The 13523-nt window shown below is 50.5% G+C and overlaps 6 protein-coding genes across 6 annotated transcripts; 2 read left to right on the forward strand and 4 right to left on the reverse strand.

The window, feature by feature from the left end:
- Window positions 1-1159: 1159 nt before the first annotated feature.
- PSV08DRAFT_384580 (uncharacterized protein) lies at window positions 1160-2407 on the reverse strand (the record flags this gene model as incomplete). The annotated part of the gene is made up of 1 exon (XM_014228791.1): window positions 1160-2407. The coding sequence occupies one exon, from the start codon at window positions 2405-2407 to the stop codon at window positions 1160-1162; it is 1248 nt and encodes a 415-aa protein (XP_014084266.1).
- Window positions 2408-5091: 2684 nt separating this feature from the next.
- Window positions 5092-7879, reverse strand: PSV08DRAFT_25727 (uncharacterized protein). The gene is made up of 2 exons (XM_014228790.2): window positions 5534-7879; window positions 5092-5480 (listed from the first exon to the last, which is right to left on the reverse strand). The coding sequence occupies exons 1-2, from the start codon at window positions 7804-7806 to the stop codon at window positions 5240-5242; spliced, it is 2514 nt and encodes an 837-aa protein (XP_014084265.1). The 5' UTR covers window positions 7807-7879; the 3' UTR covers window positions 5092-5239.
- A 188-nt stretch (window positions 7880-8067) lies between these two features.
- PSV08DRAFT_25737 (ATP synthase subunit D-domain-containing protein) lies at window positions 8068-9383 on the forward strand. Its single transcript, XM_014228789.2, has 5 exons — window positions 8068-8223; window positions 8281-8393; window positions 8450-8460; window positions 8525-8909; window positions 8964-9383. Exons 1-5 carry the CDS (start codon window positions 8209-8211, stop codon window positions 9214-9216), a joined length of 777 nt encoding a protein of 258 aa, XP_014084264.1. The 5' UTR covers window positions 8068-8208; the 3' UTR covers window positions 9217-9383.
- Window positions 9221-9397, reverse strand: PSV08DRAFT_268075 (uncharacterized protein; the record flags this gene model as incomplete). The annotated part of the gene is made up of 1 exon (XM_066092508.1): window positions 9221-9397. A coding segment is annotated over one exon (177 nt), but the record flags the coding sequence as incomplete, so codon positions are not given.
- A 151-nt stretch (window positions 9398-9548) lies between these two features.
- PSV08DRAFT_268079 (uncharacterized protein) lies at window positions 9549-10516 on the reverse strand (the record flags this gene model as incomplete). The annotated part of the gene is made up of 4 exons (XM_014228788.2): window positions 10397-10516; window positions 10334-10340; window positions 9950-10253; window positions 9549-9896 (listed from the first exon to the last, which is right to left on the reverse strand). Exons 1-4 carry the CDS (start codon window positions 10471-10473, stop codon window positions 9550-9552), a joined length of 735 nt encoding a protein of 244 aa, XP_014084263.1. The 5' UTR covers window positions 10474-10516.
- Window positions 10517-11103: 587 nt separating this feature from the next.
- PSV08DRAFT_216204 (major facilitator superfamily domain-containing protein) lies at window positions 11104-12558 on the forward strand (the record flags this gene model as incomplete). The annotated part of the gene is made up of 1 exon (XM_014228787.1): window positions 11104-12558. The coding sequence occupies one exon, from the start codon at window positions 11104-11106 to the stop codon at window positions 12556-12558; it is 1455 nt and encodes a 484-aa protein (XP_014084262.1).
- Between the last annotated feature and the right edge of the window lie 965 nt (window positions 12559-13523).

Raw genomic sequence — 13523 nt, forward strand, 5'->3', positions numbered from 1 at the left:
TCGTCAAGACGAGTAGAACCCACGCGGGGAATGGGTGACCAAGAGAGCAATGCGCCTAGGGGGTCAAGGGGAAAGTTTGACATGCAGGGACAATGATGTTAAGGTGAAGAGCAGATGATAGGTCAAGACGCAGACTGGGCATCGGTCATACGTGCGTAGAGACGGTCCTCTGCAGTTCCCTTCTGCATCCGGGCATATGCTCCTCTGACATCTCTATTTTCTGCACTCTTGCGATGCGACTCATCGCCGTTGTAAACGGTACCGCCAACCGTCCTGCCATTCTTTTTTTTTGTTCGCTGGCTAGAGACAACGGCCAGCCGCATGGCTTGCTACTAAGTTCAGCACACTCCAAGTTAGCCACCAGCCAAGCTCATTACAGCTGCTTCAACCCGTTTTTGAGGACAATCTCACTCTGATCGCTTCTGCAATAGCCCTGCGGTTGTGGCTTCCCAGTCTCGTTTTTCTGGCGTATTTTGCTCTGCTTATGGAGATCGTCAGTCAGATCTCAACTCGCCTGTACCCGGGAATTGAAGAGCCGGGACCCCCTGATCAGGATCCGACCTAGCCAGGAGCTCCCATACGTCACCGATCTACGTGGAGATTTGGCCTTGCTACTTTTTTGTCGCATTCCAATCGTTTCTAGACGTGGTTACCTAGTTACACCAGATGCTCTGACCTCCTTTTCCCAGATCCCGCGCAGGGTCCTTATCCTGTTTGAGGAAAACGCACCAAGCCCTCTTCGACCCATGCACATGCGTGAACGCGTACCTGCTCACTTGGCAGACTGGCACCGTCAGCTGGTGCCCGAGGAAACCGATCTGAAAGTGAACAGCATCGTCCTAACGCTTTTGAGAGAGACAAGTCTTGCAGCGCCCATCTGCCGTGGACGGATTTGTCGGGCTGACTCGACCATTCCCCATTCCCCATTCCCCAATCCTACCAACAGCCGGAAGCGCATGCCTTCTTCCGAAGACCATTAGCGCCCTACTACGGCATGAGTACAGATGAAACCCATGCTGCAGACATCAGATTATGGGCTCAAACTTTACAAAGTGCGGATGACAATCCGAGGCAGCCTTACTTGCCAAAGTGGAGAGGGCCTCATTAGGAAAGTATGAGCAATAGCCAGGCACCAAAGTAGTAGTTCAGCCATGAAACCTCAACCTAACTCTGCGAGCGTTTCATCCAATCTCCTGACATCTTCATCTCTACGACTGTCCTCAACCGCCCAATCGAGCAAGTTCTGCTTGGCCTTTTCCGCCCAACGCCGTGCCTCGGTGGCCATTCCATGGCCTGCATACACGTATGCCAGTCTCTCGTAATCCTCGGCCAGCAACACCTCCAAGCCTTCGGACTGCGCAATCGCCATGACTTCCTTCTCCCACTCGACTACTTGTTTCGCGTCATAAGTCTCCGCTGTCAGATTCCGAAGCCTCTGCTTGAGCCTAGCAAATCTTATGCGGCGATCGTCGCTTGCCTTTGTTTCGCCGTGCGGCGCCGTACAGAGCGAGCATGTACACTCAAAGTTCCATCCATCCTTGTACAGCTCCTGTCGTTCTTCGCGCGTCAAGTCTACCCTTCCGTACGAAATGTTTATTTCTTCTCCTGCGGCAATGTCACGCTTCGCCTTGACTTGCATGGACAGTGTCTTTGGAACGAAGCGTGCGAGCGCATTGGGCTGGCAAGCGTGGTTGATGCGGGAGACGGAGGGGAAGAGGCAGATGTAGGCTTTGTCTACGTTGCCATCGTCTAACCGACAGGCAAAAGAGTTGGTCTTCATGACGTCCTCGATTGGACTACCACCCAAACTCTGATCCAATGCCGCAACCATTTTGTGATCCTCTTCGGGAAGTCGGGCGAGTGCGGAGTTGAATAAACTCCGGCCTTGGGCGTGCGATACCCTTGCTGGGAAGTGAGAACTTGCGATTATACGTGCTGGATCAAGCAGGATCGTCTCCCCCTTCTTGATAAGTTTTGTCGTAAAGAGACCTTTGCCTTTGCCTGGGATAGAGCGTACTTGGAGGCCATCTTCGGAACGCCTGACTTTCTTCTTTTGCTTGCTAAACTTTGACGACAGCTTTCCCGCAGCAGATGGTGTCGCAATGATGCTCAGACCATGGCCGCTCCCAGAGTCTGCGGTTGTGTGTGTGCAGTAAATCTTCTCTTTCCCTGTGACGCACATCGGTTCGTGAGACCATATCGGGTGTTGAAATAACGATATGACTGGTGGCGGTTTGGCGTCGGTATCTCCATGTAGACATTGCTGGGACCGGAGTGGGGTCTGCATCTGTGCCGCAAAGTGCGGCAGTAGGTTGGCACATTGTGGTGACGATGGCCCGTGGATGTGCGACGTAGTAGCAGCGGCACATACGCCGCTTAGAGCAAAAAAGACCCTTAGAGAGTTCATGTTGTTGAGTGACGGTGATTAAGTTGCATCGCCAGTTCAAAGTCTGTCGTCTTTGCTCCTGTGACTTCTTCCTTCTGTAACACACCTGTAACAGATGCGGTGTGGCCATGTCGACTAGTAAGGCTCGTGGCATCTCTTGGCCTCACCAACCTACATACATACATACGTAGTAGTACTCGATGTCACCAACAGCCTTGCGCTCTGCCGTTCAACCATCTTTGATTACATGTTGGGGAAACTTGCTGACAGCAATCTGAGCCGACCCGAATCTCAAGGTTGACGTTCCGGAAGCGCTTAACCATCAGCCCGGTAGTGGCTGTCGCATCCCCTTCCCCCCTTACCGGGAGTTTGATCATCTTCGTATTCCCCCATTTATCAGCCCTACGTGCAACCCGAAACAGTGCGCCAAGCTTCCTTCCATTATACCTCATGTCAGCCTCAGATCAATGCGCATGTCTGTATGACGAGTGGCTTTAACCAGATTTAGTAGTAACCAATCGCTGACTCGTCAACGGACCCTCCACATTTTTTCTTCCTTCCATTGATACGACTGCCGTGGCATTAGCTCAGCCTTGCAGAAGTAAAATGAGGACGGTGTGAGTTGCACAAGGATTTCCTCATTCCTCCGCTCCCTGTCCTAGCCCTGCGCCTCGTGACACATCGCCCAGCGTTCGTGCTGCCCGACTCTTTCTCTTCTTGCTCATCGCGCAACAACGCACAGCGCGGCTCCTCGGCAGGAACTCGGCTATGAGGTTTGCAGTGTGAGGAAGAGAGTTGGGAGATCGACATGCATGCAGTACGTAGTGGCTCACTACAACCTAGCGTCGACCACAGTTTTCTATGTAGGTAACTATGTCGGGTCAAGCACATGCAGGCACGATGCACGACGGGAAGTAGAAACGGAAAAGTAAAATAATGGACCCGCAGATGGAGCAAACCTGGTTGTCGGTAATGTGCGAGATGGGAGGCTTGTTGGCGGCTGTCCAAGCTCTGTCTCTATTCTCGAACACCCAAAAAGCCAATAGTATTGTATAACGCGCGCATTATTGAGACGTATTTGTATACCAATGACTCTTGCTAACCGACGTTTAACCGATTCGCATGGTGGAGTGTGGTTTGCTTGTAGCCTTCAGGGGGTTGTTGCGAAGGGATCCCAAGTATATAACCTTTATTATACAAATAATTGTAAGTTATCAATAAAGATAATCTAAAGGTAATGCTATTCTTGTTTTTTTATGTACATATTAAATGTGTCGATCAATCCTGCTTCTATTCTCTCTACTCGTGTGTTAAGACCTTACTATGTTCAGATTACGAAGTATTGGCCCTCCATGGTCGAGTGGAATTCTCTGTGCGAAAAGCTAAGAAAAGGAGTATTAAACAACTCTGCTTCATGATTAGTTGAATTTGGTAGTCGTTAATGAGTTGGTTAGAACCTTTCTTCGTCCTTTGCAAAGCAATCATTGTGTCGCAATAAAAGCATGCGTGGTCGCAAAACGCTTCCAGACTATGAAAGAAACCCCACATGCATACACATTAAGATATCCCTATACGACTTACGAGAAATCAAGGGCCGAGTGAGTAGATCCTACCAGATCTCTTTTCTCTATACTCCATCCTGTTTCTTCTAGAGGCAATGGGAAAAGACGACTTTGCGAGCAAAAAAGACATCAACACAAGCACCAGTAACAAAAAAGACAAAGGATAACAAGTGTGACTGACTCCTATACTTTGAATCGAACCCACGAGTGTCTGCCTAATCACCTCTGAACACGAGCCAAAGCCAAAAAAGGAAAGTACACACCTGGGGCTGATGTGATTAAGTAGTAAACGTAACGCCAAAAGGCAACTTGCAGCTACTTTCCTGAAAGAACAAACGAATAATAAAAATTATATACCTATTGCACCTTCAACGCAAAGACGCTTCTCATCATATCCTAAGTTCGCGGGAGAGGAGACAGTGGTGGTGACGACGGCCACGTGAAGTTGCTGCCTGAAGTTGAGATGCCTAGCGTGAAATAGTCTAACTGCTCATCTCGCAAACTACGGTACCCACTGCAGGGGGAAAACGTAATTACCTAAGCCTGTTGCCTAGTCACCGACGCAGCGAACCTCGTACGAATGCCCGGGACTTACCGTACGCGTGGCATAATGCCATTCGGTCGTCCGAAGATTCCGATTTCAAGCCTGCGCCCAATGTGAGAATCTGTCTGGACGCGTACGTACCAGACCGCGAGATGCCGGGCTTGGACTGGAACAAACGTGTGCGAGGCTTACCCCTTCAATTGAAGAGTATCAGGTATTTGTTTTTTTGCAGTGAGTATGTGTGTCCGAGGACTCTGTTTTATATGTAACATGGGCGAGCGAAGATAAAAAAGCTTTGAAACTCTGCAAGTGGAGAAGCCGCCAAATTTGTGCCCTCTCGAACATGACATAGGAAAACGAGTCTCTGTCTCTGTGTGTGTCTCACTCCTTCAGGGGGGTTTAGGCACGGCTGCAAGAATGCGGTCTTTCCTTTTTTGTCAACCCGCCCCATTTCTCAACAAATGACAAACGCCATATATGCAAAAAGAAAAGAAAAGAAACAAGATAGAGAACAACGTGTTGTGTCCAGGTATCGATCGAAGTCGAAAGGAAAAAGAAAGCGCAAGGACCAGACTGTCGAACCCTCAAAAGTGAGGACGAGGCAAGGGAGACCGACACTGGGTCAACCCTACGGTACACGCAAAGATAATAGGAATGTGCTAGAGCAGCAAGGTAGCCATGGATATAACGCCGTCGAAATGCAAATCTTCATCCTAAATCCACCCACCCCAAACCACCGGTCGTGAATCATAGATCGTCGTCGAGATCGATCGCGTCTGGGTTCGCCGTTGGCTCTTCGGCAGGCTTGATGTTGCCGCCTTGCGGGCCTGTGCTAGCAGCGACAAAGCCAGCGGGTGCACGAGCTTGACGTTCAAGGGCAGCCATTGCGTCTTCGTCGGCAGGGTCTGCGGTTCCGTCTTCGTTGGCGGTAGCACCGTTTTGCTGGCCGCGGGCAACAGCTTGGGAGGCGATGAAGTTGACATCGGTACTGTGTATACGTTAGCAATGCGTCTCAGCATTCTTGGGAGAAGTGGTACGTACTTGTATTGAGCCTGGACACTCCGCTTGATGCGCAGCATCTCCTTGTAGGTGTCTTCGTTTCCATGTTGGACTTCGAAAGACTCCCATTTTTTCCAGAACTCGGGGTTTGTCCTCGGATCGCAGAACTGACTGGCATGGCCGTAGATGGCTCGCGCTCGGTCAATTTCTCCCAGACGTCGCTCCATCTCAGCAAACTTGAGACACATTTCCTTGGCTTCTGCGTCGGGCAGAGCGGCAATGGCGCGCTCGTAAATTGGTCGTGTAGAAGTAAGACCAAAGTTGGATGCCGACTTGGTGATGTAGAAATTAAACATTTCCATCCTGTCTTCATCTGCTACGGCACGTGTAGCACGTTCATAGATGCGCATGGCATGCCTAGCCAGACCACGGTCTTCCTCAAGGGCACCGTACATGAGATACAGTACTTTGGCAAACTTTGGCGGGCAGTCCTCGACAGCCTGTTCAAACAGGTCGCGTAGTCGTTCCATACCAATCTTTCGGTCGACGGCTTTGGTCAAGTAAAGATTCCAAATCTCGAAAGCGACAGGATAGCTGAAAAGATCCAATCCACGCTCGTATACCTTGAAGCAGTCTTCAAAGTACTTGTTCTCTTCCAGCAAGTTGGCATAGTTGACAATCGTTTGTGGTGTAGCAATTCGAAGCTCGAAAATCCTTTCATATATCTTTCTTGTCTCTTCCAAAGTGCTGACACTTTCGACAAGATCAACATAAAAACTCCAGAGTTTCCAGCTCTTGTGTACACGCTGTTGTGGGGAAAGCGATTCGTCAAAGTAGTCGACATTGGATCGTTTCGGTGCCTGCGTAGCCTTGGCCATGATGTCGACGGCTTTATCGAAATTTTCGTTGCGGAGCTCCATCTCTGCCCATTCGCACCACATCTCAGCCAGCTCGGAAACGGACTTGAAGGGCACCTTGACGGCCTTCTCCATAATGACGCGCGCATTCTGAAGATCACCACCAGCTTCGTAAATCTTGGCGTAGTTGGTCCAGAGTTCGTGGAACTTGCCAACTGCCTTCTTGGGGTTGATCGCGGCAATGGCATCGGTGTATGTCTGCACCACCTCTTTCTTATTGTCGCCCCATAGCGCAACGCGCTTCTCCCACTCAATGACATTGTGCGGGTTCTGTCGCAACATGACATCGTTGAGTAGGAACGGTCTTCTTTGCATCAGTGATTCGAAGCGAACCATTCTGATATCAAGGTCGGCGTCGGCGGCCTCGTCGATTTTGCCCTTCTCAGACCGGACAGCGGCCTCGTTCAGTTTGATACCAATCATCGTTTCCTCGGCTTCCACATATGTGTCGAAAACGACTGAAAAATCGCGCACAGTCATGACTGTAGTGACACCCTCTTCGAAGACGTCCCGCGCTTTTTCGTATTCGCCCTTGTGCATCCAATAACGTGCCAAACCGACCCACAGGATGCCTCGCTGATCGGGAAACTTGGTGATGCCGCTCTGGATGATTTTCTCCACGTCGATGCCACTGTCGTCGCTGGTATCGATTTCCTTAGCATGGTCGATGATAAGATCAATCATCTCAGTCCAGAACTGGAAAGGCCCCTTAGCTTCTTTGCTTTTGAAGCGAGGATTGTTGAGAATCTCCATGTACTTTTTGACAGCCTCGGTGTACTTGCGCATGTCCTTGAGGAGCTCAATGAAGTCCTCGGCATCTTCGGGGTGGATTTGCATGTACCGGCGCCAAATCTTGACAGCCGTCTCGCCGGACGCAGACGTCGCGAAGGGTCGGTACAAGGCCCAGATGCGGTTGTGTTGGGTCAGGGGGAGGGCGCGCAATGCTCGGTCGAAGGTACGGCGGGTAGTGGTCACGAGCGGCTGCTGCATGAGGAAATTGAGGTACATTTCCCAGATTCGCGGCATCTTGTTAAGCAGGACAAGAGCACGCTCGAAAAGGGCGTTGACCTTGACATAGTGGGGCGCGAACTTGGCCGGGTTCTTGTTGGCAAGGTGCTTTGTCCGCAACTCAAGATACAGCTTCCACAGCTTGTAGGAGCGCGGGAGCGTGGTGACTGCGCGCTCGAGCACAAAGGCCTGCTCTAGGATGCTCCCGCGTGACTTTTTGAAGCTGTAGTAGTCGAGCCATGGCTTGACGCTGCCGGCATTGCGCTGGATGTCCTGTTCGTACGCGACGTCCTGGTCGGTGATGAGGAAAAGATCGGTCGAGGGCTCCATCTTGCGCTTGGTGGGCCGCGAGAGGCTCGCGGTCACGGTCCTGAGGAGTTCGCCGGGCATGGTTGCGCCAGTGCCAGGGCGTGTAGAGGCCCACGATGGGCAGGAAGGTGAAGGGGTTCGGGACACGACGGGCTGATGAAGCGTGTCGCCGGGTTAAAGTTCTGAGAGCAAGAGCGATGGAGTCCGAGCGGTCAGCGTTTGGCTGCGACCAATCAGGGCGCGCAGCTGCATGGCCCACTCTGGTAGAGTTGGCAGGCGCGGGTGCACGGGCTCGTCTGAGGTAGCTTCCCGGCATAGCTGCGTCACGCTCCGTCCCATTCACTGTACGCCGACTGCGCCTGCCTGAGTGGCCCCGAGACATCCCACCACACCGTCTCTATTTGCGTCGCTTCGTCAGCACTTCTACAGCCCCTCGAGCTCCAGCTTCAGCCCCATCCTACACTACCGCGCCGAGCTGCAGCCATGTCAGGCAGTGGGGTATGTCGTCCACTATCGCAGCCAGCTAGGAGCTACCCAGGCTAACTCCATCCTCAGGCGAGAGAGGCCGTCTTCGCGACCCGGCAGTCGCTGGGTATGATGAAAAGCAAGCTCAAGGGTGCCCAGACTGGCCACGATCTGCTGAAGCGAAAGAGCGAAGCCCTGACAAAGTGCGCCTCATCCTCTGCCCTATATATGTTTCCGAAGCTCTGCTGACCATTGCTAGACGTTTCCGAGGTACGACGACGCCTATCGCTTGTCCGCACCACTGCCCCCCAATGTAGCTGAAACGCTTTTTTAGAAATCACTCGCCGCATCGATGAGGCCAAGCGCAAGATGGGCAGAGTTATGCAGGTCGCTGCCTTTTCCCTCGCTGAAGTCACATATGCAGTTGGCGGTGACATTGGCTACCAGATCCAAGAATCTGCAAAACAAGCGCGCTTCCGCGTGCGTACCAAGCAAGAGAATGTGTCTGGTGTTTTCCTCCCGCAATTCGAGAGCTTCACTGTTGAGCAGAACAATGACTTCGCCTTGACAGGATTGGGCAAGGGTGGTCAGCAAGTACAGAGGTGCAGAGAGACATATGCTAGAGCCGTTGAAACGCTAGTAGAGCTGGCCAGTCTGCAGACAGCCTTTGTCATATTGGATGAGGTAATTAAGGTTGTCAACCGTCGTGTCAACGCCATGTGAGTATCCTCTGCCTGAATGCCCAAATAGTTGCCCAAGCTGACGACTACCAGTGAGCACGTCATTATTCCCCGCACCGAAAATACCATCAAGTACATCAACTCCGAGCTGGATGAGCTGGACCGAGAAGAGTTTTACCGCCTGAAAAAGGTCTCCAAGAAGAAGCAGAATGATGCTGCAGCCGAAGAAGCAGAAAGGGTCGCAAAGAAAAAAGAAGCACAGGAGGCGGAGACCCAGGCACCCCAGCAGGCTGTCGAGACCAAGGACATGCTTGGCGACGAGGACAACGAGGACGTCATTTTCTGAGCACTCAGCCGTCGCTTGTCATTGCAACATCGTCCCCCTCCTCTGTTGCGGCCTCTGTTTCCTTCGACTCAGCTTGCAGTTGGCGGTATTCCTTCTTGAAGGTCTCAGCTTCCCAATAGGCAGATACGGCCTTCTTATCCCAGGAGATCATATCGATCCAGCTTTGCTCTTTTTTGTATTCTCTAGAGGAGATATAAGTATTGTATCATAATCATGCTATAGTAAGCGTTCAGACAACATGACATCTATTGTGTCGGCCCGCATCTGGCGTTCATTGTTGAACGAGGTATCATAAAAGCATAAAATCAGAGCAATAAATCCATATGCAATAACCTACTGCTGTCGCTGGTACGTGACCTTCATAGGCTTGCCCTCAGCGCCGATCGGGGTATTCGCCGTTGCCTCTTTCGCCGTAATCGCAAACTGCTCGTTTTCAAACTCGGCAAAGGCAACAGCTCTGACTGATACCAGACGCACTTCCTTGAAGCCCTCGAAGCGCTCGAAGATGGACGTAAGATCGTCCTCGTCGACATCGCGGGGAATGTTCTGCAGAAAGAGCGTCTTGTTGGGTCGCACATATTCGTCGGGAACGGCAGCAGCTCCGGTTTTGGCGGCGCGAGGCTTCTCGGCGGCAACGGGGTTGGCTTGCGCTTTCGCGTCCTCTTCGGCACGCTTGAAATCTGTAAGAGTTTAGCATAGAACACTTGACGTATCGAAAAGGTGCGGATCGTACCCTTGAGTGTCAGTCGCTTCCGCTTGTGGTCCTCGAACATGTCGGGCGCCTTCCGCTTGACCGTTTCGTCGCTGTGAGTTTTGGCCCGGTGCACTCGCATGACCTTTCCATACATTTCGAATCCATTCATATCCTCCACAGCCTCCAGCGCTGCCTTCTCGCTGTCGAATACGATGAATGCCTGTCCCTTGCGCTTCAGGCTGCTCTTCGCAATCACGTCAAGGATCGGGCCATAGTATTGGAACACCCGAATTAGGGCTTGTTTCATGGTATCAATCTTGACACGCTCCTCGAGGTTGTTGACCTATTCTTGTCAGCACTCGAGCCGCTACAGGCGGCGCGCACAGAGTCACTGGTACGCGCGCGTCGTAGCCCTGAACTCACATAGATTCTATAATTCTGTGTTAGCATCATAGGGACCTACCTTTTCGGCATGATCGCACTTACGTTTCGATAGGAACGGGGTATTTGCTAGGATCTACAAGACTTCCACCCATTAGCACACCTTCCATCTTGTCCGCCATCTTGAGGCGACTGTGGTGAATGAGAGGTTCGTGTTTGGCGTGGTTGCTCCAAGCGAGACGTGAAGCTATCCACACCCTAGATTCAGCATGCATGCCAAGCACGCTAAACTACGCAATCACGTGAGAGCAACGTCGTCTTTACAATGAATTGGCAGTGGTCCGTGCCCATTTCACACTGGTATACTGTTTGAGGGAGTGGCTTTGCAGCAATTCGCATCGCTATACTGTATAAATGGATACCACTAAAATCCTGAGAGGAGGAAAGTAGAATGCTTGACAACACTCTTCTTGCACCAGTCACCATGAATAATTCAGACTTTGTTAATGTTTGGTCGCATAAAATACAGATTTTCAAATTGCATGTATCAGAGAAAGCCGCCTTCCAATTACTGGTGATATTTCGAATTTGTTCTTCTTTTTCGTCTGCTGGATGTTAGAATCTCGGATAGTAATAGGCTTGGCTCGGACGTTGACGTCAGTATGTACTTTCGGAGATCCGGGCCTTATGTGGAAACTTTTATTGGAAGCATCCTGCGGCTACCAGTAACTCGGAAAGCATCTAGGATTTACTACAGACTTTCCTTCAACCTTTTACAGCTCCATATCTCACAGCTAGACCTCACATCGAACATGCTTAGCCTAATAGGCTTCAAAAGCTCCTCAGCACCGCTCGGGCTCAAATGGCGATCTCACCCATTCTTCGTCGTCCTCACTGTCGGCACGGGAGCATTTGTGGATCTCTTCCTCTATGGACTTATCGTTCCTGTACTCCCTTTTTTGCTGAAAGATCGTATCGATATCCCCGACTCGCAGATTCAAAGTACAATATCGTATCTGCTTGCAGTATACGCAGCCGCGTCTTGCGCAGCATCCCCAATAGCCGGAGTATTGGCTGATAAATTTGCCAAATCTCGACAACTACCCTTCCTCTTAGGACTCATGATGCTCCTCTTATCTACTGTGCTGCTCGCTCTGGGACGTAGTGTGGCCGTCCTTGCTATTGCGAGAATTCTGCAGGGTGCTTCTGGAGGCGTTGTCTGGACCATTGGTATCGCTATTGTCGTAGAGACGGTAGGACAAGAGAACCTGGGAAAAACCATGGGCACATTGTTTAGTTTCATTTCTGTGGCTGGGCTATTTTCACCGATTGCTGGAGGAGTACTCTATGCGAAGACTGGATATAAGGGCGTCTTTGGAATTGGCCTTGGGTTGATCGGAATAGACCTCATCCTCAGAGTGCTCATGGTAGAGACGAAAGTTGCAGCAAGGTATTCTAGTCCAAAGTCAGAAGCAGTCCATGATCCGGATAGCACTCAAGAAAATACTGAAGGGACACCCCTCTTACCCAGCCGTACCGTCACGGACGATCGCTACCATCTCTCCAAGCCAGCAAATCGATTCACTCGCAACTTCCCCATCCTCATGCTCCTACGCGATTCCGCCTTGTTAGCCTCCATCTGGGTTGCCTTCATGCAAGCTCTACTACTAGGTTCCTTCGACGCTACAATTCCTCTGGTAGCTTCTGAGCAGTTTGGCTTCAACAGTCTAAAAGCCGGGCTTCTCTTCTTGCCGCTCGGCGGTGCTGACTTTCTTTTTGGACCTGTTTTCGGATGGTGTGTTGATTGCTATGGTACGAAGCCATTGGCTTTCCTTGGATTTATCTGGCTCATACCTACTCTTATATTACTTCGCCTTCCCACCGAGTCGAATCTTGTCGAAAAGCTGGACCAGTCACACCTTATTGCGCTCTACGCTGGCCTGTTAGCAGCCAACGGACTAGGATTATCAAGTGTCAATAGCCCCAGTATCGTCGAAGCTGGGAATGTAGTTGAGAAGTACTACAAAGCAAACGAAGACTTGTTTGAACAAACGCCATATGCGCAACTGTATGGCATCAACAGTATGGTCTGGGGCGGCGGATTGACTGTAGGCCCGTTGATTGCTGGACTACTGCGAGAAAAGATTGGCTACGGAAATATGAATGCGGTGCTTGCTGGCCTCTGTGCACTCACTGCTATCATTTCTGCCTTTTTCATTGGTGGGAGAGAAGAAGATGGCGATGCCGTTAGTGAACACGTCGGCTAGATACTAGCTCTCTACATTTGAGCTGTACAACGATAATATTCAGACATAATCTATATGATCTCAAACCCAACAAGCAAAGCAATCGTGCAAAGAGCATTGCTCGTAGCCCGCTTCCTCTTGGGTCAAACCAATGTCTCCCATGTTGAACAGCAAGGCCACTGCGGTAGTTGTTAGCCAGAGTGATATCAACTACAGAGAATGACGCTATTTTGTCATTGGCTTCTCTCAAAAGATTGACATAACTGCGTGATATATTTGCTAGTACGCCTTCTCATTTGGAAGTAAACTCAATCGTGGTCTATTTGTCAACCGAGGTCCTCCCAAAGCCAGATTTGCAAGGATAAGGTCTAGAATTTGAACACGAGCTACCTATTGGATCCCAGCATCTATTCTTGTTGTTCCAATGGAGGTTTCCGCACTGACTACTACAGCAGGTTTTGCGTCAAATTCTGCTTTGGAAACACCTTTGATGAAGCTGTGAGCAAGTAAGCATAGTGGTGCATGTAAGCTTGGACGTCAGTGAGCCTGTTGAGAAACCGAGGTCATTTGGAAAATAAGGCTTATTACTCACTTTTCCAGTTTCGGAAGTTGCGAAGTGTTGACGTAAGTAAGCGTTGGTTGAATAAAGAGGGAAACTGCAGACGCTAATTTTACGTACCTAACAAGCTTGCATCTATCCGCGCAACTAACTAATCAACCTATCATGCACTACTTCTCTATATTTTCCAGAGGATCTCCCCAGTCATACTTCTTGTCACTTTCGTTTATAAGGGTTGGGCGGCGATGTAACTGAGGCTTCGCAAGAAGCATAACTAGAGTTCATATCATAATCTAATCAAGCACTGGAGGGACGGCTTGCGCTCACATCAGAAGGGAGAGAGTGTTTTTTTGGGTCGACCGCACTTATTCGATCCTTCCCTTGTATGATAAGCCATCAGTGACGGTGCTATGATACCGAGACCCAT

The sequence above is a fragment of the Bipolaris maydis genome, assembly GCF_028858645.1.
Source record: "Bipolaris maydis strain C4 unplaced genomic scaffold PSV08scaffold_2, whole genome shotgun sequence".
NCBI lineage: Eukaryota > Fungi > Ascomycota > Dothideomycetes > Pleosporales > Pleosporaceae > Bipolaris > Bipolaris maydis.

Excerpts from the sequence above, each read along its gene's own strand:
- PSV08DRAFT_25737 (XM_014228789.2), top strand. Across the intron at positions 8,910-8,963 it reads AACCGTCGTGTCAACGCCAT|TGAGCACGTCATTATTCCCC; the intron begins GTGAGTATCCTC and ends GACGACTACCAG.
- PSV08DRAFT_25727 (XM_014228790.2), bottom strand. The coding sequence starts at position 7,806 with ATGCCCGGCGAACTCCTCAGGACCGTGACCGCGAGCCTCTCGCGGCCC. Across the intron at positions 5,481-5,533 it reads AGTGTCCAGGCTCAATACAA|TACCGATGTCAACTTCATCG; the intron begins GTACGTACCACT and ends ACGTATACACAG.